The sequence below is a fragment of the Neolamprologus brichardi genome, chromosome 14, assembly GCF_056152115.1.
Source record: "Neolamprologus brichardi isolate AB-2024 chromosome 14, ASM5615211v1, whole genome shotgun sequence".
Lineage (NCBI taxonomy): Eukaryota > Metazoa > Chordata > Actinopteri > Cichliformes > Cichlidae > Neolamprologus > Neolamprologus brichardi.
The window spans coordinates 9934643-9958989 of record NC_142117.1 but is presented as its reverse complement, the minus strand read 5'-3'; the positions used below and the strand labels follow the sequence as shown (position 1 = coordinate 9958989).

Here is a 24347-nt window from a genome sequence, read left to right as displayed (position 1 = left end):
GTCTTGCCAGATATTAAGAAAGACGAGAAAATCAATTTAGCAAGCAGCAAAGGTGAATAGTCAGGTTTGCCATGTTAGAGAACCGCAAACTGTTAGTAAACCGCTACGGAGCCCTGATGCCATGTGACTCGAGAGCAAAGGTCCAGTAACTATTTTCACTGGTCTCTGTATTAGAAATTCATCTTCTCCTGAGATGGCGGACTCAGCAAAGTCAGTCACAATCGGCTTTGTGATGTCCTGTAACAGCTGGAAGAGTGCGTGTATCTGATTAAATATGTGTGTGTGTGCACGCACATGTGCATGGAAAGGTGTCCTGACAGAATTGGTGCTCAATGCAATCGCTGGTGTTACAGGTCTCTGTATTTTAGTTTAGAGTGTCTGTGCATGTGATTATATATGTGTGTGTGTGTGTGTGTGTGTATGTGGTGAGGTGGGTGGCCATGCAGGATAAAGGTATGTCAGCAGGGGAGAGGGCAGCCCCCTCACTCCTTCTGTCGCTGGCCTGAAGCACCGGAACATCCCCCTGGGTGTGTGTGTGTGTGAGTGTGTGGGTCTCAGGGTTCCTGTATGAGGCTGGATCCAACCTGGTGCCAGATGACCTGCTGTGAACTACGAGCTATTGATAAACCTTGGCAAAGGAACAGACAGACTGTGAGAGAGAGTGTGTGACAAGTGTCCATCCATATTTGATGTGACAGGATTAAATCTGTCCGCGCTGTTGGTTGGATTTGGGTTAACAACTGGTTCACTTAAGACACACAGGAGAGATAAAGAGTTGAACCTTTCAGAGAAAAAGCAGAAAGAGAAGCAGGATGAAGGGTGGCGATGGGGCGATTTTTTTAGTACTAGTGCAAGAAAAAAAGCAATATTTTGTCTGTTGTATTGCTGAACATCATTAAGAGCTTATATATAATAACTGTCTCCAAAGTGACCTACATGACTTTTTTGTGACCCTCTGAAAAGTACTTTTTTCTGGGTCCAAGCCTTAAGATGGGCATACACTGTGCAATTTTTTCAGTCGCGCGATTCAGCTCCTGCTCAAACTGTACGATTGACTCGCAGGGGTTAGAAGTTCGTAGGTCACGATGCAGGGTCTCACACTATACGGCCCGATGCTCTGATGCGACCTGAGTGCTCACACTGTGCGCCCATAAAAATGAAGGTTATAACAGAAAATCTGTCGATCGCTCTCCCTCTCTGTCTTTCTCTCACACAGACACGCACACCACCATCATCAACTTTGCTAAATTACTAATGAAAAACATTGATCAAGCAGCTGTGATTGAGTGCGCAGTGTGAGCGGCTGCGGCGACACCCTCATGACGGTCGCGAGGATTTCAAACAGGTTTCAAACAGGTTTGAAATCCTCCCGACCAAGTGATTGATGATCGGGAGCTGGTCGTGAGGTGTTAATCGCTTCTCGTTACCCCACATATACTACACGATGCACGACGCACAATTAAGGCCAAACTCGGGCTGATCACCAAAACGGTCGCACGACTCAAAAATTGGCTCAAAATGGGCTAAAAATCGCACAGTGTAAGCCCAGCATTAACTGCCTCAGCTGAGGCACTTGTCCTTTCAACATGCTGCAGTACTGTGTCCCTTATTTTTCTGAAGCACCATGGCTCCCAAAAACTACTCAGTTCTTATTCTACCCCTCTACAGCTTTTTATTAGCACTCATCTGCAGCCCGCCTTTAAGCTAAGCTTTTAAAAACTCACGGTGTACACCACAGCCCTCAGGCTCTCAGTGTCCCAGACACCAATATTTTAATGCTTCAGAAAAGATGAATCACTGTCTGCCCAACTATGAAATCAGTATAGAGATTAATTTTAGGATTATGAGTCTTTAGTAAAAAAATGTAATTCAAAATACAGCAATATTAAAATGACTAATCTCTAGGTAAACAGTTCATGTAGAAAAGGCAAAACATTGATTGAAATGCAAACCAGACTCACTGGTTATTGTCAGACAACAACACAGCTTTTTTATTAGCTTTTAAAAATATATGTGGTTGTATAAACTATAGCTGGTGTGTGGAACAGGAAATCAGCAGGATGTTCACTGACTACACTGCAAAACCCCAAAACAGCAGTGTATGGAGGGCTCCCAGATTGTTAAACTTGTCCTTTTTCCACCTCTATGGCAGACCCTTAATGCCTAAGTTTATTAAAAACTCAACCCTCAAGGCCTTTACACACTGGACGTGTAACATCCTGGAAGTATTGCACCTATTCCTGATGCTAGTGTTCACACCAAGCACCTAGATTTGAATTTGCGGCATTTATTTTTTCGAACCAAGCCCAATTTTTCTGATCCGAATCAACAGATGTGGCAAATCAAGCCACTGCATTTTGCAACAAGTGCACTCTTAGCTCAAAATATGTGTCGGTACTGAAAACACAAACAGCAAAATAATACGATTTTACCTCAGACACTGAGATAAGACTCTGCTCTGGGGCAAACAGGTCTCTGAAATGATTCCTCTGACTCCTCAGATGTGGACCCAGCTCTGCCAACAAGAGCTCAAACTGTCCCACTGACATCCTGAAATATGTACTAAAGCAGTCATGATGCAGCTTAAGCATTGTCTTCTTTTAGCATGCTAACAGCTAGCTGTCAATGTATATTATTTTATGACAGTTATGCAATCTAGCCAGCATATAGCAGAACCAAACTCAGAGTCATTTTTTTTTATTTCCCGTCTCTAGTTAGTTTTTCCTTTGTGATAATGGATGAGGTCATTTTCAGTTGCTCTCTATCAAATGTGACACTTGAAAGGCATTTGAAAGACAGTTCAAATGAATGCAACCATCCAGCTCCTCTAGAACCGCTCATGTCGGGAAGTTCAATATGTAGTGGAGGCACAGCATGAAGATAACCTTGTTCCACTGCTCTCCATTTGAAGTCAAAAAGCAATTCAGATCGATTATCAGGGTCAGTGAGGGACAGATCTGAGGTGAATCAGATGACACAAGATGGAACTGACTGCTCAGTTTGTGAGGGATAAAAACTGATGGATAACAAAAAGAAACGAGCGGGTTGGGGATGTAACTAATAGAAACTGAGTGGCAGCAGCGATGCGGGGTTGACAGTGGAGGTAGTGGTGTGACGTGCAAACAAAAGCCGAGCTAAGCACTGAAGCAACAGGTATCGTAGGAGACCAAAGGTGAAAGTCTGAAAAAGATTAGCAGGTTAGCCGTATCAATGAGCCTTACATCACAACCTGAAGCAGCTGATGGACTCCTCAGCCTGCAGAGACAGAGCTCAGAGCTTTCAGGGATTTCATAAACTGAAACTGTAGCATTGAAAGTCAAGACTATGTATCCATATTTTAAAATAGTTACTGTATCTTATCTCTAAAACAACCTACTTCCTTTATCTTCTCACCTTAAAATGCAATAACTGTGGAGCCCGAGCCCCCCTTTCCCACCCCCACCCACACACACAAACACTTAAAAGCAGAGCCAGTATATTCTGGATTTGAAAATCTGAATTACTTCTAAACAACCTCAACACTGGATAATTTGCTGTGCCTTGCTGGCATAATTTGCTCTTTCAGTGAACTCTTCTTTGGGCTTTTTGCATAAAGTGAACTCGCATCGAGCCCTTTGAGGCACCGAAGCTCCGCTCTGACTGGTGCGACAAATGCGATCCCCTGCTCGGCTGAAACACGCTGTTCTTTAGTTGACTTAGCTTCTAGTCTGCACACTTCTTTCTCTTCATCTCCCTTCATTTTCTGCCCCTTGCCTGTTGCCGTGGTAACTAGCAGAGGGAAGTTGAGTAGAGGGGAGATTGAAGGGAGAGAGGGAAGATAGGGGTGTGTGTGTGTGTTTGCTGGGTTTATGGGTAAAGGAACCACTGCTGCGCTTCCTCATCCCTCATCCCTCTTCTTCTTCTTCTTTTTTTTTTTTTTTAATCTCCACTGCCACATCTTCCGATCTACAATCCTGTGTTCCTTATTGATCCCTCGAGCCACTTATTTTCTGTCTTTTCCCTCCTCTTCCTCAATATCCGCCTCAATATGAGCTTAAGAGAGCCTCAGCTCTCTCATGATCGCATTCATCCACAGTTAATGAATTTTGTGATGTTTTTCCACCATATTAACATCTCAACCTTTCTCCCTGTCTAACACAACACACTCAAAAATGCCTTTCCACAAACATCATAACACAGAGATCTACATTTGTTCATCTGCTATGCCTCATTATTATCTGAAACTCAGCTCCAGTGCATAATGAGAAACAACTCCCACATCACCTCAATTTCTATCATTTTTCAGGAAAGTTTAATTGGAAAACACTGACATTAAAGACAGATTAAAGATTTCATTTCTAATACCACGGAGGCTGCACTGTGAATTGCATTTTAATTTCTCTGAAAGTTGAATAGTGTTGATTACCAGGGCAGCAGCAGCAGCAGCATTGCGTGTGTTTGTGTCCATGTATGTCTGCATACATATGGAGAGACAGATGGAACAAGATTTCTCCAGTCACATGCCAGAGCTATAATTTTTTTCATGCTATTGTACATTACATCAATTTTTTTACAATTAACTGCATGCCTGTAATGAGAGCTTTCAAAACATACAACCACCCCTTTAGTGCTGGAGCTCTATTGTGAGATAATGAGAAAGAGAAAAAAAAGATGGCGGGTCAGGGACTCGCAGTTGCTGGAGGAGAGGAGGCGTTTTGGAGTTGGTGTAATGTTTTTGCATAATCACCAATAAATTAGTCAAAAGGAACAACAAACACTGTCTGCTGGGAACCGAGGGTGTGAGTGTGCTGAGAAACGTGTCTGTAATATCGTTCAAGCATATTTATAAATTACCCGGTGTATAAATATGCTCACTGGCTAGACACTCAGTGATAAAGCATGTAAATGAAGCTGATTTCAACTTTTTTGTAAAAATCTTTGCTTCATTTTAATTGCGCATGTTATTGTGAATCTGCACATTTCTCCACATGAGATAAGAAGGAAGTTTACTCTGTGGAATTTCATTTTTTGTCCTTTTTTTTGTGGGAATCACTTGTGAAACAAGGCTTTACGTAGAAAACTACAGACACAATTTTAAGATTATTCCGGATTATTCCTCATGGGGGGCCCACGACTACTGTTGTGGTGCAAGGGAGATAAATGGGGGCCCAAAGCTGCATGAAGAGTGAATAAAACCAAGAAAAGAAAGAATAATGAAAAGGAGAGGGAAAAAAACAGGTGGGCTTTGCTCTGTGCGGTACGATAATCTAAAGCTATTCGATGGCATTAACAAAAAGACCCCTAATGCAAGAATCCTCCCTTGGCCCAGCCACAGATTACAGAACTGGGTTTGCGTGTGGAAGCTATTATATAATTCATTCTCTACGATGAGATTTTCCTCCATCGCTGGTTTTCTTTACTAACCCCTCTCTATCTCTCGCACGCCGTCACACTACTGGCACATACCTCTTTTAATTTAAGTTGAAGATGTCTGAGCCACTGCGTTTTTGGTGACTTTATAATCTTTTATCCCTGTCTGGAACTCATTCATCTTCAACAGAAAGCTGATGTCTTCTGTTAGTGCTCACTCAACAGTTTCCCGTCCCCGTTTGGACGTTCCTCTGCTACAGTATATGTGTGTTTGTGTGCGCACAATTACTGCTATACACTCTCCACCATTGTATTGTGAATTCCCTGCTTACTAAGCTCCTTAATGGAATCACTTATTATTTTTGGGGTTTTTTTTGCATCTATTCCTTTCCCCCTTGCTCCGTCATTCCTCTCTCCCTGCTGCTGATCACAGGTGAAACGATTGGCAGTGAGTCTTTTATTTTTCATTTTGGAAGCCATCACTGGTGACCTGTCGTTTTGATAGGAGTTTCATGTGAGCTGCATGCCGCTGGACTGGAAAGGATTAACTCTGCCCTTCAACTCCACATCTGCGCCACGCAAGACTGGCGAAGCCACTGTGCGATTGGTAGATTACCGTTCACACAGCCAAATGCCATCTAATGATTATCTGGCAGGGTCTCAGGTGCAGCACCATGGGTCTCCCCCTGGATTCACAGTCCAGTCCCAACAGTGTCCAGATAAACAAATCCTCTAATTGATATGATAAATCTGAGAAAGCTTTGTACTTTACCTTTTACATACTGAGTTGATGAAATACTGAAACAAAAGTTAGATTTTACTGTTAAACAGAAACTGATTTGATAAATGGATCAGCAATGAACAAATAGTGATGTATTATAGTAACACTGGCTGTGTCTCAAAGACGTATATAGCCACCATCGCATCATCTGATGGTTTTGGATGCATTCTGGGATAATAATCGGACAAGAGGGTTGAGTGCTAAGCAAGTACTAGTAAGCTGCATTCTTAAAGTGTAAGGCTGCCACACGCAGACACAAATCTGGTAATTAGTGCAGGCTAATAAAAAAATACTAAAGTTTTACTTGCAAAATGACAAGCTGTACCACACAGGAAGCCCCATTATTTGTCAGGCAATTCTATGAAAATGCTCCAAGCACAATACAGGGGAGAGATCCAGTTTGGTGACTGTCATTATCAGAGATGAGACCAAACAGAGCAAACAGGTATAGCTCCTTGTGTCAGACACCGTTAAAGTATATATACATAATGTTTTTAGCTTAAAAAGGATTCTTCTGATCAAGGAGCAGCACCTAGGAGCCTCAAGTCTTGCCCCTTTTTAGTGGCTTGCATTATGTAATATATGCAATATTACCAACATATTTAAATGAATGCAAACACAACTGCAAAAATAACACTAACATGTAAAATTGGGAAGTGTATCATTCACTACTGCTGTCTAAATTACACCCAAAACACTCCAACTGTCTGTTGTGAAGCTCTTTTTCAAGAATGAGCTTCTCTTCATTCATCATACTGTAATGCCTGTTAGCACTAACTCCATGGCTATTTTTATATGTCAAAATCGAATGACTCGCACATGCACAAAACCCATAAGTCCATGATAAATGTAATGAGGTCAGGTTTTGATGAGCCAGTGAATGGCGTGTCCTCTGGGTTCATGTGAAGCAACGACAGCGATTCTTATTTATGACACTTTCATTTATCTAAACATTGGTGATTGGTGAGAGCACATCTTACACAGAATTCAAACCTTGTATTTAAGGGATTGAACAGTAATGCAACAATCGATCAACACACTGACAATATTGCTGAGCCTGTCTGCGGTGCACAATCTTGTTTTAGACAAGTATAGTCGCAGAATACAGTGCCAGACAGCCATCGGCTCATGGAGCGTGCAAAAAGCTTGCTATCTAAAGTGCTTGCTCGGTCTAAGATCTGAAAAATAAATGAAGGATGCCTAAAGTAAGAACAGAACAAAGAAAAAGATGTTGGCAAGAAAGAAAGTAGAGAGGAATATAAGAATCCAGTTTACCTAATATGTGTGTCTAACATAATGGAGGCACGCAGACTCACAAAGTGTACAGATATGCCAAGTCATCACATGCAAGCAAATGCCCGGATAGACGCGAATAACGAGGCACACCTACACGGAGGCTGAGTTGATGTGAACCCATTTCAGGAGCAATAATCTCTGTCTCACCACACCACACACAGGAATAGCACCACATCTGCAAACAAAGCTCACCTCCTTCTCACCTGTTGCTATGGAACTAAAAGGAGAGAGGGTGTATTGTTAACAAGAAAGCCAACAACACAGAGATGGTGCTTGGATATTACCAAGATTTATCACATTTCCAACTTAAGTGAGTCTAAACTGTGGTTGCTGTGCTAGCTGGGCCTAAAGATGCAAAAAAAAAAAAGAGACTAAATTTAGATGTGGATATGTCATCACTGCTTCCCTTCTTCACAAAACACACATACTCTGTTTGTAAGATACAGGTAGCAGGTTGACTTATGAGGACTGACGAGTAGCGTTAGCAATGCTCTGCACATAAATGTTTTTCTTCTGGAGTGTTTACTCTGGCTGATAAATGACAATTGGAGCACTCTTCTTCTCTGGTTCTTATCCGGAGGAACAGTGACTTAACAGTGACACAATGCCTCTCTCTCTCTCTCTCTCTCGCTAATACAGGTTTTCCCTTTTCTTTTCGGCTTTCGTCCTTAAAGCCCGTGCTTTGATTTCAGCGTCAAGTCACCTTGCTTAACTTTGTAGCCTTAATAAGGTCATTTCTATTGCCCTTTGGTCTTTATAGCTTTGTTTTCCTAATAATGAGTCAGCCATTGACAGTTCTGAACCCTTCAGTTCAATTCAGTCATATTTATATATCACAAATTCACACTAACAGTCCTCTTAAGGCGCTTTATACTTTTTAGGCAAAGGCCCTACAATATTGGAAGGTAACCCCAATAATCATACAACTCCTATGAGCAAGCACTTGGTGACAGTGAGAAGGAAAAACTCCCTTTTAAGGGGAAGAAACCTCAGAGGAGGGGCAGCCATCTGCCACGACTGGTTCAGGTTGAGGGGAGGAAGATATGACAAAAGACACACTATGGGAGAAAGAGTTTTTTCCATAACTAACGATGAAATATAACACTGGTGTATAAACACAAGGGAGTGAAAAGAGTTGATTGAATTGTTCAATCACCATGAGAAACAGTATGGGAAGATTTATCATAAAAGAAGTCCAAATCCAAACTGGGAGCTGGTTCTATAGTAGAGAGCCCTGATAGCTAACCCTTAGTTAAGACCAGAAAATAAATGTAGCTACATTCTTCTTATCAGTTTGCTCATATCGGGGTGAAATGGTACAGCAAAATGTATCCATGCACCTAACATGAGAGTAAAGAGAAACATGATGGTACCAGTCAGTCACAATAGCTCTGTGAGCTGCCATCTGTTTTCTCTCTAATGTTACTTTGACTTCCTGCTAGCATTTTGTTCAAAGGACTGGACATAATTTCATTAAACAAATAACTTCTGGTGGAGGGAATGAGGTTACCATAACCCAGCTAGAGATGCTGATGTATTTTAGGGAGAGGACATGTCATTCCCTCATCACCTCTATCACCTTTCTGATAGGGACGTTTTCTTGTAGATGAACACAACTGGTGAGATGAAATGCACAGTATTGTTATTCAGTGCATTCTCCAAAAGAAAATATTGTATTAACCCCATTTTTCTCTGTATTGTTTGTCTTTTAGGATCTTGCTGACTGTCGTTGTCATCTTCCGTATTCTGATTGTGGCCATCGTCGGAGAGACGGTGTATGAGGATGAGCAGACCATGTTCATCTGTAATACTTTACAACCGGGCTGCAACCAAGCTTGCTATGACAAAGCCTTCCCCATTTCCCACATCCGCTACTGGGTCTTCCAGATCATACTGGTGTGCACACCCAGCCTCTGCTTTATCACCTACTCTGTCCATCAGTCAGCCAAGCAGAGAGACCGGCGCTACTCTTTTCTCTATCCAATAATGGAGAGGGACTACGGCGGAAGGGATGGGGCTCGGAAGCTCCGCAACATAAATGGAATTCTAGTTCAGCACGGAGGGGATAGTGGAGGAGGGAAGGAAGAACCTGACTGTCTGGAGGTGAAGGAGATCCCCAATGCCCCACGGGGCCTCACGCACGGGAAGAGCTCCAAGGTTCGGCGTCAAGAAGGGATCTCCCGCTTTTACATCATTCAGGTGGTGTTCAGAAACGCCCTAGAGATTGGCTTCTTAGCGGGCCAGTACTTCCTTTATGGCTTCAGCGTGCCTGGGATTTTCGAGTGCGACCGCTACCCGTGTCTCAAGGAGGTGGAGTGCTACGTGTCCCGGCCCACAGAAAAAACGGTTTTCCTGGTCTTCATGTTTGCCGTGAGCGGCATTTGCGTGGTGCTCAATCTGGCCGAGCTCAATCATCTCGGCTGGCGCAAGATCAAGGCCGCCATCAGGGGCGTCCAGGCCCGCAGGAAGTCTATCTGTGAAATCAGGAAGAAGGACATGGCGCATCTGTCTCAGCCACCCAACCTGGGACGCACACAGTCCAGCGAATCGGCCTACGTCTGACGATGAAGACAGATAACAGAGGGGGAGCGGGATGAATGTGCAACAGAGAGAATGAACGAATTCTGATTTTAATTTAATGAAGATGGTGTGGAGGTCAAACAAGATGACCTCTCCTCTATGACAGAATGAAACAGAATGTAAAAAAAAGACCAAACCTCGGGCTCTGCGGCGCTGAAAGTCAGCAGAGGCTTGAGAAGGAAGAAAATTAGAGAGCATCAAAGAGGACAATAAATTTCGTTTCGCAAACATACATAATAAAGACACGCTGATCTCATAAGGAGATAGTCCAACTGCCATTTTATACTTCTGTCTTTTTTAACTAACGACCTTCTCTGCTTCTCGTTTCTTATGCGGAGAATAAAATCCTCACGGGGCTGATCTAGAGATGAGAGTAAGAGGGCAAGAGGGAGGAAAACAGATGAGAGGCTGTTTTGTGTTCTCTGGGGATATTCGAAGGCGACATGGTTGTGTGATGCATCCCATGGTGCTTTTCTTCTGGACTGTGTCAGCCTCAGTGAAAAAAAAAATGGGAGGGGGGGGGGGGGGGGGGCAGGATAGGGGATGGGACAGGGAGGATGAGCAGCAGCAACATTATTAAAAAGAGGAACGGAAGAACTGTCAAAGCCGTGACAGACTCTGGGGAATGAAGGCAAGTTTGAGAGTGAGGGAGAACAGGAGGGAGACGTCACGCTTTGGGAAGACATATGAACCAAGGAAGGGGGGGGGGATGAAGACAGAACGTTTTTCTTTTGCTTCCTCTCTTTGCCTGCCTGAGATTTTGAGGTAGATCGACGCCAAGAGAGAAAGCGCTGCCTCCCAACAGCGTGTCATGCCTCTGCTGGAACACCGTTACAAGCCAAAACCAAGAGAGCAAGACTGACGATGTTTATGTTTAGTCTCTTGGCAAAAGTTGATTTTAACACAAACACAGTGAGTACAATAAACACTCCCCCCCCTCTCCTTCTCTGCCCTATCCCTTACTCTTGCTCTGCTCTACTGTACAGACCTGTACAGCTGTACAGACCCGAGGGGTTTTTCGAACGACAGCAGTGACCTTCGCTGCTCTCCTGCTGCGTAAACATCTGAGAGGAACTAATGAACAAACGGATGATCGGCCAGACAGCGTCAGTCTCTGCTAAAGCACAAACTCCACTCCCTCCAGCTTTTTCGTGTGCTATGAGATGAAACAAAAAGAGAAGAGCGAAAGATAACGAAAGAGCTTGAGAAGAGATCGCTTTACTACAACTTTAAACAGATTTTATAAAACACATCACAATGAATAATGATTTTTCTTCTTTTGAGAAAGCGATGGTGCCATCCTTGAGATATTTAATTATTGCTGAAACGTTACATAGAGTATATCATGGTAATATTATTTATCCATTTAGAGTATATCCAAATAGATTTATTTATCTTTATGGGGCGGGTTGATTGGGAAATCTTGTTGCTGTACTTTTTATGTATAAACTGTCTGTCTTTTCTTTTCATTTTAGTTGAGTTTGAAGCATTTGTCACTGTAGGTCCTGATTAATGACATGCACGGTGTAGGGAGGGGAGAGATTTGTGAGCTTTGATATAAAAAATGCTTGAGGATGTGCAGCTGATTTTTTCAAACTTCTTTTGCAGCTCTTTAGAGTAACACTTCTTGTTACTTATTAAAATGCACCTTTATGTGTTTTATAGAGCCTTGATTTTCTTCAAAAATCAGCTGCGCAGCTTCAGGTAATTAAGGCCTATGAGCCATTAGACAAAGGCATGTTTACACAATGCGGTGTTTCTTGAACGATCAAGCTGTGTAACTGATCGTAGTTGCTCTCTAGGGACAGTTGTAGGTTGTTTGTTTTTTTAATTTCAGTGGCTTTCGTTTTGCATTTCTTTCCTGACTGGATTTCAGCATGCATGCATGGTGAGAGAAAAGAGAACGATGTGCAAGAAACAGAAAAAGATAAAGATGACAGAGAGTGTTGCACCTTGATTATTGCAGACGAGTGAAAGAGTGGCAGACTGAAGGAAGTCACGCTGGGAAAAAGATTGTATTTCTGGACACATATAGACATGCACGAGTTTATGATGCAAAAGATGGAGGGAACACACTGTGTGCCTACTGAACCAGATATAGAGACAGTTGGGTATACTTTCGTTCCACCAGCATGATTTCCTCCTGTAACTCTGCGGGGAGGAGGCCCAGGTGACTGAGACAAGGGCACAAGCACATAGCAGTTTATGCCAAACTCACAATTTGTCTGTTTAAGTCTTTTTGCAGAGGCCATAATCAGTTTACAGGTAATTGTTACAGACCAACACTCTGTGCTTTAGCCATTTAGGAGTATCAAGTGAGCATCTGCAAACTGATCACCCCTACGCAGCTCTATAGTGCAGTGGCTTCTCTTTGAGACATTTGGGCTTTGGTTCTAAAAGGGGCCATCCTTGCACTAATGCAACTTTCTCACTTTGCTTATATGATCCTTTAAATACATACCAAATGGCAGATAAGCTGTAAGAAACACACAGCTACATGCATTCATCCCCATCCAGAAAATGAGAGAAGAGAAGATGGCAGAATAACTAACAGCCAAAAAAGCTTTGTTTGTAATGGGGTAAAGTCTGTTTTTATGTCCTGGTGACAACTGGAATTAGAGGTGATTGACATAAACCCTCAAATAAGGCATTAAAAGATAGCTGCAAAGTGGAGACATGCTTCATATGACATACATATGACCCAGGGGCCAGAACTGGCAAAGACTCCAATCCGGCCCCACTGCACAGCTTTGGAAATCCTTAAGGAAGGCATACATTTTGGACTTTTAACAGCATTTTATTAGTTTTACAGCTTTACCTTCATGGGCCCTTCATGCTACAAGAAAGTATTTCAGTAATGCATAAAAAATTTAATCACAGAAAAGTTCCTGTTTTTTCTACTATAGACAAGAAACAAGAAACTTGTGACTTGGATAAACTTTCAGAATTATAATTATGAGAGAGTTAATGAGCTACAGCTACTGACGCATTTATTTCTTACAATTTAACCCGAAAAGAGTCGTGCTGATAGATTTCTTTCATTTATTACAGCAACGTTTCTTAATCTTGTGTATTTTCTACACAGTCAGCCTTTAACTTATATTTTATGTTAAGTCATAAAAACCATGCAGAGTACATATAAATGATCACTGATCATTTTAAAAAGAAAAATCAGTGCCACAAAATGATATTGAAGCTATAGTGGAAATACTCTGGATATGACATGATGCTAAATAATGGCCCTAGATCTGCAGTTGGCCTTTGAGCTTAAGCAGCAGATCTATTTTTACATTCACTCTTACTTTTATAATCTCTGTGATTCTTACAGGTGATTATCCCCAGATTTAGTCTCTTCTGAGGATGCCGATGGGACTTGGTGAAATCAGCGAAGTTTACTACGTGGACTAGGAGGGACAAATGTGCTGACAGGCCATGCCAGAATGCCTAAGGGTTGAGCAACCTCTTGGCCTTCACTTACTGTGAGCGTGTACTTCTAGTGAAAGCTTAAATGCTGACCTTGAGCTTAAAAGCCAAGCCAATGTCCTGTACTATATGCAGCTCTGGCTGAAGAGTCACTGCACAGTACAGCGCTGATCTAATCCCTGCAGAGCACAGGTCAGTGCTGGTGTGAGGACTATTTTTACTGAATGGCGTGCACGCATGTTCAACATACACTCATTCTGCTACGAAAACAAGCAAATGCAAAAGTAGGAAGAGGAGTTTGAGCTCAGTTTAGAGCTCTTGGATTCTGTCGTTATGTCTGGTTTCATTCAGGTCAGAAACACAAACATGCATGCAGTGTGAGGATGTGGAAGGCCATAAACGTGTCCTGGTTTTCTTCGGTTTACATTTATCCAGAGTTCATTAGCGACTTGCAGCCAGTCAGTGGGTCCATCACGTTCCAAAAGTAAAAGCAGGCCTCAGTTCTTCCAGCAGTCCACTACTCTCCACCGTCTGCTTTTCTATTTGTCAATGTGAAATGAATTATGCAATTTTTTGTTTTTTTATTTGCTTCTCTTTTTGACTTGTGGGTTCATTTTGTTGTCTGTTGCTCTTTTCGTGCAGTGACATATCAAAAAAAAAAAGAAAGATGTTTTTTCTATGTAACGGAACAAAAAAAACTATATGTGTAAAATCAAGGGTAGAGTTCTGAAATATAAGACTAGCAGAAAATATGTTATATTTCCTCCCTTGCCAAAGTGATATGCAAAATTTAATTAATTTTCAAAGATTTTGTTTATTTTAAATGCATGTGTAATTGCTAGAGTAAGCATGTTTCTATGTTTTCTTCAACAGAATCTTAAAAGAAAGGCTTTTTAAAGTCCAAAATATGGAATGAAGCTATTTTGTCTCGATGCCAAGTGTGTATGTAATTTACCCAGTTTTAAGACACTACAGAGCCAGGCAGAGTATACCAACTCAGTGATGTTAAAACTACCTATTACATTTTAGCCATTTGAATTTCCAAAAGGCTAGAAAAACCACTGCATCCAGTAAATCTTCTAGTTCAAGAAATTTGCACACCGATATATACCTTTATAATTAGTTGAGCTTTGTAAGCCAGTCGCTCAAATGTTGTACTGTAAAAACCACAGGGTACACAGGAATATGAACGTACAGGTAAAAGACTGGCACCATTTAGATGTCAGAACATTCCAGGGTTTAGCCTCCAGCACAAAGTGTAACTGACCTACAGTTTCCAGTGTTTTAGAGTTTGATGATTGAATCCTCAGTGAAGCTCCCTACGGACAACCTATTCAGGAAAGAAAACTGGTGATCTTTTACACCAGTCTCTTTTTTAGTACAAATACACAAAAGATTGCTTTTATAAAAACAGTATGCATGCCAGCATACCTTCCATTTTCAATCTAACCTTGTACTGTAAAGCCCAACAATGAAAATTGTCCTCAAGCCTGATTGTTTACCTGTTGGTGCTACTGAGGTTGGATTTCAGATACATTGCCACATTCCCTAATGTCCAGCACACTACTGCCCACAAATGTACCACAGATCAGTGCAGGTCTCCTTAAAAAAAATCAAGCCGTTTCTCTTGACTGTTACTAACAGATGGCTATGTGTGCAAAAGCATACAGCCTGATGACATCATTTCCCTAACTCTCCACTTACTTTACAATGCAGAAAAGTAGCAAACAAATTGATTCCTCAGGAAACGCAACCTGTAAATGAGCTGTTTCATTCATTCACACAGAGCTCATTGAACTTCTACATAACTCTTTATTCTGCTGCCAGAAAGACCTTAAATGAACTTAATCACATTATGTAGCCAATTTTAAGGGCTAGTAGTGGCCTCTGAGCAAGTTTTGAAAAATGCCCCTCTCATACATTCAAGGGCTTCTTACTACAAATTGAAAAGCCATGGAAAACAGAAAAGAAAATTCAAACTAGGCATGGACAATGTGCACTCTTAGCCCAAGATTAATATAGTATCGTCAGTTAGGCATTAAAATCATTTTTGCATTTAAATTGAAAATTAGACAACTTCTGTCAAACAAAAGGCTTTTTACTCAGTTTAATTAAATGGAAATGAAAGTTATAAAACTCCTTTACCAGATGTTCAGCTTCATTTTATTGTGAAACAAAATGTTCCCTCTTCCTCCTCTGAGCTCTGGGCGATGCTGGTGCTGCCACCCTACAAGGTGCATAACACCCATTTCAGGTTTCAGGAATGCACCTCTCAGTTATAATTACTTCATCTAATTAGACTGAGTGGTAGATCCAGGCAGGATGGAATTTAACCAGTGCTGCCGCCACCTACAGCAGTGGTCACAGTGCCATTGATGTGATATTACTACCTGGAAAGCTTCAGGTTGTTACATTTAGTGGAAAAAAGGAGGTGCAGAACAAGTGGAACATACATCAGTTCCACACTCTTATTTTCCATCCTCCTGATTAAGACCAGCATTTCATGAGCTCAGACCACGCTGTGTCTTTAAACCGATGTTACAGTGAGAGGGATGAAACCAGAATTGTTGTGTTTTAGGGGAATGGGGGAGCAATGTCAAACATGGCCAATATTTGGCATCCATTAGTGGTGATCAATATTTAAAGGATAACAGATATAGAATATAGAGAATATAGTTTAAAAAAAAAAGTAGCCCTAGGCAATCATCATTTGTAAGCTTAACCTTTGCAGTCATCTGTGACATCTCCAGATGTACAAAACAACAGGACTGAACAATGGACTACACGCTGAAACACGCTCACACTTGTAACCGTGATCGGAGAACCTGTCGTTTCTGACTGCTGATTTTACAATGTACGTGACGGACCTTCGTTGAAGGTTCACTGTATATTTCTGACTGGTGTACTGTATGTAAAGACTGAATAAAACCTTGAATGTTACATCGAGCCTGAACTGGCATCCAGCCTGCTGATTTATGACCTATAAGCGAGCGTATTCGTCCATTTGTGTGTTACAGATCGGGTCGTTTTCTGAACGATGTGTTGTGTGTGTGTGTGTGTGTGTGCGTGTGTGTGTATGTGTGTGTATAGAAAACGTGAGTGGGTGGATATGTGACCACGTGGGAATGATGAGATTTAGGGGGGGAAGCTTTCTGTGGTGTGAAGGAAACTGAACAAAGGTGGCCACAATTCATATTTATAGAGGTCTATTTATAGCAGACAGAAAACAATATTTGAAGAGAGCTGCGTGCAGCACAGCTGGCTGGTGTAATGATATTTCTGAACTCAATAGGTGACAGCAGGATTAAAACCTGATTTTATGATGAAAGGACAGGGTGCGTGTACGTGTGCAGTGCTTTTTTCACACTACATGCAACAGAGTGCATCCAAAAAATACAATGCCTGCATGTATGTAGCATGTTTCTGTGTGTGTGTGTGTGTGTGTGTGTGTGTGTGTGTGTGTGAGAGAGAGAGAGAGCCTATTTGTGTGTGTGCATGTGTGACCAACCCCCATCCACCTTCCTCAGCAAGGTCACATGGTGGCTGTGCTGGACTGGGATTGAAGGCTTGTTGCCACGGCGATAAGCCAGCCGGTAATATCTCTAAGCACAGCCAGGATTAATCTGCCGACAGATGGCTGGCTGCTCAGCACCACTTCCTGAAACACAGACATACACCGAATTCATATTCACCATCATCATCCTCGGCATTATTGTCCTCTAAGCCTTTCATATCACCTTTGCTTCCGCTGGGACGCCGCCATACACATCATCAGTTTCCTCCAACATCGAAGCCATCCACCTTTACTGCATCAACTATAAGACCAGGGTTACGAGTTTTCATCATCGCCATCATTTCTCCTCATCTACATTATGATGAGGAGCCGTCATAAATTACTTTTTCTCTCACCTGAATGACCACGGCCATTATCTGAAACTGCCTTCATCTCACAGGGATCAATACACGGGGTATAAGTTAAATCACCTTGTGTGCCTCTCTATTCATCACCATGGCCTCATGAAAATGGAAGCAGGACCTTAGTTCACAGTTCAGAGATTTGACATGTCATGCACACAGCTACTGAGAACACTGCAGAGCAGATGTAAGCAGTGAACCTCACAGTGAAGGTTTGAGGTTTAAACCTTTTGGTTTGCTGGGTACACTTTCTCTGGAGAGTTTCTGTCCTCCATGTGGAATCAGTTCAGCATCATGTACCAAAGGTTGGGGGAATTTATTTGTGAAGACAGTCATAGCAGTATTGCCTGCTGCATCTGGAAAAGCCGGTTTATCTGCAGCACACTGCAAGAAAGATGAATGTGTAAGGCAACCTGAAAATGAATGGATGGTAAATACCTAAATGCATGTCCACATAATAAAAAGTGTACCATATGCACATATGTGCAGACTAAGCAAATTTCCTCCTTCAACACAAGTGTCAGGGAGATGAATCTTTTAACTTACCAAAGTAAGTAAAAATGCATTTGTGCATCTGCACTCATCTGTTACAAGCCTAATAATCCATGACTTCATTATGCATGTGACAGGAGAGTGTAGACTGATACTAAATAAGAGTCGCTGAACCTGACAAATAGCATGACTTCTTCCACCAAAGGTCACCCAGAAAGTCTCTGCTTTAGTTTTGGCCACTAAATTGTAGTATTTTATCCATCTATACTGGTGTTAGCACTAATTACCAGGTATATGTATGTGTGCAGTGTTATCTGATATCTTTTCATCTCACCCAAATATGTAGCATGATTTTACATCTCTGTGCTGGTGTTGTTCCTTCATCCTCATAATAATGTTGACATAAATAATTGCATTTTTATTCTTTTTCCTCCATATTGCAAAGCTATGACATCACACGCCTGATCAGTTGCAATGTTGATGCTGGACAAACATGTTTGTGATGCAGCATCAATACCAACACAGGGAGATTAGACAGACCACAAATATGAAAGGGGTGGAATGTGCTCAAACAGACCTACACACCAGTGGGCAAATTACTGAACTTGAGGTGTAGTTGCTTTTTCAATCAGTAATTAGTGGAGTGAACTCTACACATATTTCAGTGCCTCTCAGAAAAGCCTTTACAAACATCTGGGAGTGAAATAAATCACTGTGTGTTAAAACCAGGTGTTTAACACACAGGATAATGTGAGATGGGGTCAAGAGGGATAGCTGTGTGCTGCAGATCTATTTACAGTTTACAGGTTTTTATGATTTCTTTGCACTTTTCTTTTCCCAGGATGGAATGATAGTGCAGCATACACCTTCAGTTTCTTAGGATTCCTTATTGTTTTGTGTACTGGTGAATCCAAAGTGCTGTCAAACAAATCCATTCAGACTCACAATGTGAAACTACCAGCTGTATTCAATCATGATCACTAATGAGAACTTAACAGGTTTTGGCTTTGTCAAGTTAAGAGACAGCGTAGAACCTTTAGCACCATTAAAAACATCAAAACATTAAAGTGAATGTATGTATACATTCTGACCATCTGCAGATCCAAGAAGTCCCAAATAAATTTAAACCCGATTTTTGTTTTTTTAAAGTCAATAAAGATGTAAGATGTACAATTTTTCCACCCTAGAAAAACAACAGTTCAAAGAAATTATTAAAAGCCCCAAATTACTATAACATTTATGCTCATGATGCATGTATCCCCTGTATGTATCACCAAAACGAGTAACCAGAACTATACTATGGACAAGTTGCCAGTCAATCAGAGGCTAAAAATTAACAACATTTCATGTCCTTGAACTGAAGGGACAGCAAAGGGAGGGGATGAAAACTCCACACAGGAATACACACATACGTCAGCATTAAACATTTTGTGTAGCGTTTATTTTGGGTCTATTTGACAAACAGAATTATGCTACTGACCAACAGCAGAGAACTGGTGCATCCAAAACAAATTAAGCTGTTAATGTGTATTCTCGCGTTTTGTCAGAAATGAAGCAACACTAACAGCTCTTTGCATTTTTTATGTATTTTGACTTGATAGTCAATTCAACTTTTATTTGTGTAGCCCAGTATCACAAGTTTGCCTCTGGGGTCTTTACAATTTGTACAGCATATGACAACCTCTATTCTTAGACTCTTGATTCAAATGAGGAAAACTTCCTCTCTTGCAAAAAACCCAGCACACACTTTTTTCTTTTTCCCCAAGCTTTCAGCACTGAATATTCCTACGTCCATGATTTTAAAAAATGAAACACTGAACTATTTACAAAATAATATATGTAAACACATAACAATTTGATAACATACATTTTTGAACTAATGCGCTAATTCTTGACAACCAGTAGTTAATGAAGAGTGTTTCCTGACACAAAGAGCTAATAGGCAACTGAAGCAGTTAGCCGAGAGCTGAATCAATATGACAGAAATATGTAGCGGTCAGACTCAATAAGTCTATTTATTTAACTGAAAATGTCTAACTTCTTTTTTAAACTAAGCCAGTCTTACTGCAAAACTCTTCTCTACATGATTTGCCATGGCTGATGGGCAAAGCAAGAAAACGGCAGGATGAACACATGTGAACACACTAACAAAAAGTGTCGAAGAAAGCAATGAAAAGATGATGGGAATCACGGGGTGCATAAAAATAAAACAAGACCATCAGAATGAAAGGAAAGAAGAAAGCTGATAAGCCATACTGGTAATGATAGAAGTAGAACGGGAATGAAATGAAGATTTGAGACAGGAAGAGAAACAAGTGGCCTCGAGGAATGTTAAGAAGGGTGCGAGAAGATAGAGGAGATGGGTAAGGCCAGAGAAAAGCCTGGAGGGGTAAGGAATGGAAGCTCAGGGTGAAGTGAAGCATAATGGAAGGAAGGAAGGAGGTGAATGGAAAATGAACAAAGTTAGAAGACACAAGAAATTAAAAAGTCACAAAGAGAATGCTGTGTAGAATGCGTAAGAAAAGCATGTAGGGTCGTGCGAAGGGGAGGTGGTGTAAGGCGAGAGCAGAGAGGTTTAAGAGTGCTGCTGCAGCCGCAGAGCTGGAGTAAGAGAACATGCGAACATGCTGGCTGTTCTGCCTGGCTGCCCCTGCTCTGTCTTCAGGGAGAGCAGCTGAGGAGGAGGGAAAGAAGGGGATGAGGAAGAGAGGGACGAGGGTAAGCGATTGCTTTGAGACTGAATATAGAGAAAGATAAATAGGTTGCGGAAAGTGTTAATTTTTTTTTTGAGGGGGTAACAGGTGAAGAAATGGGCAATGAGGATGATGAAATGGCAGTCATGCTGTTCAAACAAAAGTGGCCTTCTGAGAGTTAACAGGGAGAGTGAGTGAAGTGAGAGGGGCTTTAGGGGAAATGAGTGCTATGGTAAGATGGGAAGAAATGTAGAAAAGAGAAAAAGTTTTAAAAAAGGAATGATGGGACCAGAGAATCAGAAGGCATTTAAACCAATGATGGACAGCGACACAATGAGTAAGAAGGACAGTAAGTCACAAGAGAAGAGGCATGAAGGAGGGTGGAAGAGGAAAAAGAAGAAGAAGAAAAAATAAGGAGAAGGAAAGGAATCATGTCAGAGTGATTGTGAGACGGCGAGGCAGTAGCTCTGGGCAGGGTGAGAGGAAGTGATGCGTACGCTAACAGGAAGGAGCAGATCTCGGTGGCATGCGCCAATCAAACACCAGTCCTCCCAGGCGCCCTCTCTGACCGCCAGCACAAACATATACTACCAACACGTGCACACACACAAACACACAAACAAATTACAAAGCCTTGGACCCGATCCTGGGACCACTTTGCTTATACCTACTTGAACAGACATCTAACATGCATACACAAAAATTAGGACCGGCAGGAGCTTAATGAAGGGATCAAGCATGAATGCACACACAAGGTTCACCTGACAAGCTCTCAGTGGCATGAGACAGTGTCCAGGCAACGTCTGACCATTTCATTAAGCACCAGCCAATGCATATTCTAACATGCTATGTATATGGAAAATACTGGAGCCATGACGTGAGATGTGCATCATACAGTAAGAAGCTTTAACTCAAGTGTACACCACACACTCACTCACACACACACACACACACACACACACACACACACACACTCCTCAAATAACAGCATTCAGACATTTCTAAGTAAAAGCAATACTACTACTGCAAAAGCATTCATAATTCTTCTTAAATAAACCATGCAAGTACTACAAGCGACATTTAATAAACTTATCTAATAATTCATTATGCAAGCCCATCAGACTGTGAAATCGTGGAGCCCCCAAGCTCATTAAAGATGACTTTTTAAATAGTACTTATTTATATATTTATAATATTTAACACACTAATTATTTTATAGCTTAACTGGAGGTTTTCAAGTTTAACAAAACAGGAAAAGTTACAGAAAAACCTTCTAATTATTAACATATGAAAACCTGTGGTATCTTGAATACCCACACCCATCAGCTCTGCTAATCATGTTTTTATGCATACAGTTGCCATATAAATCTTTCGTAGTAACCTGAATAAAAATAACTTATGAGAACACTTACATAAAGCAGCATTTTTACTGATATTAAAATGATAAAATTACAGTGGCGTTATTACCCCCCTACAAATCTCAACTTACTTAGCATTTAGCAGGTGCTGCAAAAAAAAAAAACAGAAAAAAAAAACACCAAAAAGCGAAGCTAACATAAACCTCAGTGGGTGCAATTAGCAACATTTTTTATGTTAACGTAACAGTATGTGGGACTAGTAGTAAGAACAAAATTTCTCTTTACCTCTCTCTTGATTTGCACTTTTAAAACAAACTAAAAAAAAAAGGGAGAGGCGCTCCAAACACCAAGCTTGCACAGTAAGCTAGCAGGTAGTCCTGTTAGCAACGTTAATTTAGCTCGTGTTTTAGGAGCAGCATACAGTAACTACAAGATGAACACAGCTGTAGCCATCAGGCTCATGTCAGCCCTTCACACTCACCATTAGAGTTAACATAGTAGCCCCATGGATACGTCCCCTCAGCATGTAAGTATCCCAATGTAGCATTGGGAAGCTATCCCTGTTTTAGATTCCTGTCCTCCTGTGTGAGATAAAGCATGAGTGTCCTTGCTGTCCTGAGCATTGTTTAATACCAACCACAGACATACTATTCACATACTAGTCACCTAAAGCCAAGGTACACTTAACAGTTCTATTAATCCTTGATAATTTCATGTTGTGATGAATAATTGTCTTGGCCACTGCTGCTTTATTTAGGTTTTTTTCAATTTATATAGTTTATTTTATTACACTGTTTCCTGTTTATATTCAAACCACCAATGTGTGTTTTTATTAAAAATTTGTGAAATTAACTTCAGGATCTTAAAGGTATGGTGTGTAAAATCTCACTATTAGATGTCGGTAGATTGCAGACTGCAGTCTGCTGAGTCATGTTTTCTTACCACTCCCAATTCAAGCACACTAGCTACAGTGACTGCTCTCGGACAAATAAGTGAGTTCGTCATTCATCTGTAGTGAGTGTAGGTCTGATATGAGTCAGTGAAGCTCTTTCCAACGAGGTTTTACTGCTGTTAAATACTATTAGCTGGCATTGGTGAAACTTTCTCTGTAGCTAATGTAACATTACTTTAATAAAGTTGAATAAGGCCTTTCAGTTATTTGTCAGTAATGTCAGTCAGGTTCTGCTTCCTGTAAACAGAGGCGAGGCTTCTGTGTACATGCACTAAGGCTGAGGTTACAAACCAGGTGAGGAAGATGGCTGGTTAGGAGAAGTTCAGCAAGAAACCACGCTTACTTAGGTGATATGGTTTGTTATGAGTACTGGCTGTCTCCACTGAATCTGGATTTCACCCCAGAAGGTCATTGCAAAGAAAAACTTGTTAAGTTTTTACCTCATCTTTACTCTGCACCTTGCAGAGCATTGCATTTCCAGTTGAAATGGTATCTGGTCTGGTAACACCTAGACTTCTACCTTTACCTTCTTTAATCTATAGGGCCGACCTATGTTTTATTTGGCATGGGATTGGTTGGGATTGGTGTCACAAGTATCATGAGCTGGTCCATGTGCTCTGTCTCTAGAATGACTTTGAGTAGTTCAGTTTGTGGTGGGAGCATTTTATTTTAGAGAAACTTTTCATCTTTCAGGTAATGACTGGAAATGTCTTTACATACAGATGCCTGTATAGCTATATCTAGAGTTATACAGATTAAGAGGGATATCTGTATATATCCCCCTTCCCCCAAGGCAATGGTAGTATGGTAACATACTTTATAACTTTTGGCTGCTCCCTTAATTAACAAAGGGTCCCCAAAACAGGTAGTTTTGTTTGATTTGGCTAAATTGTTACATTGGATGACCTTTGTATGCAACCCCATAGAGGATTTGTGTCTAATTTTATATTATATTTTAAATGACATTTTGGGGTGGCTGTAGCTCAGGTGGCAGAGCGGATCAGCCACTAACCAGAAGGTCGGTGGTTCGATCCCTGGCTGCTCCAGTCTGCATGCCAAATATCCTTGGGCAAGATACTAACCCCATGTTGCTCTCCGATGCATCCATCGGAGTGTGAATGTGTACGAATGTTAGATACTCAGCACTTAAACGTGTGATTGGGTGAATGAATTAGCTGTATAAAGCGCTTTGAGTGCTCGGACAGAGTAGAAAAGCACTATATAAGAACCAGTCCATTTACATTGTCGCCCCACATCCATTTTGGGGAATTAAAGGAGGACTAAAAGTGAACGACTGAGGCTTAATTATTAAGAACAATTCTTTAGGTGAAGAATACAGCTGCTGTATAAGCCCAGTCCATGTGCTCTCACAGCAAGCAGTTACAATTCTTAGTGTCAGCGCGACACTTTGCTTCAAATTGCTTTTAAATGGTTTGAAATGCATTCAGGTTTGTTTAACTCGTTGAGCAAAGTGGCATTTTGCACTATGAGTTACTCGATCGTCACCT

General features: G+C 41.3%; 1 protein-coding gene across 1 annotated transcript in view; it reads left to right on the top strand.

Moving 5' to 3' along the window:
• Window positions 1–10491, top strand: part of gjd1b (gap junction protein delta 1b) — a 32543-nt gene extending 22052 nt beyond the window's left edge. The window contains exon 2 of the mRNA XM_006801137.3: window positions 9139–10491. Within this exon, the coding sequence (XP_006801200.1) occupies window positions 9139–9988 (850 nt within the window). The 3' untranslated portion in view covers window positions 9989–10491. The remainder of the gene's footprint in view (window positions 1–9138) is intronic.
• The last annotated feature ends 13856 nt before the right edge of the window (window positions 10492–24347 follow it).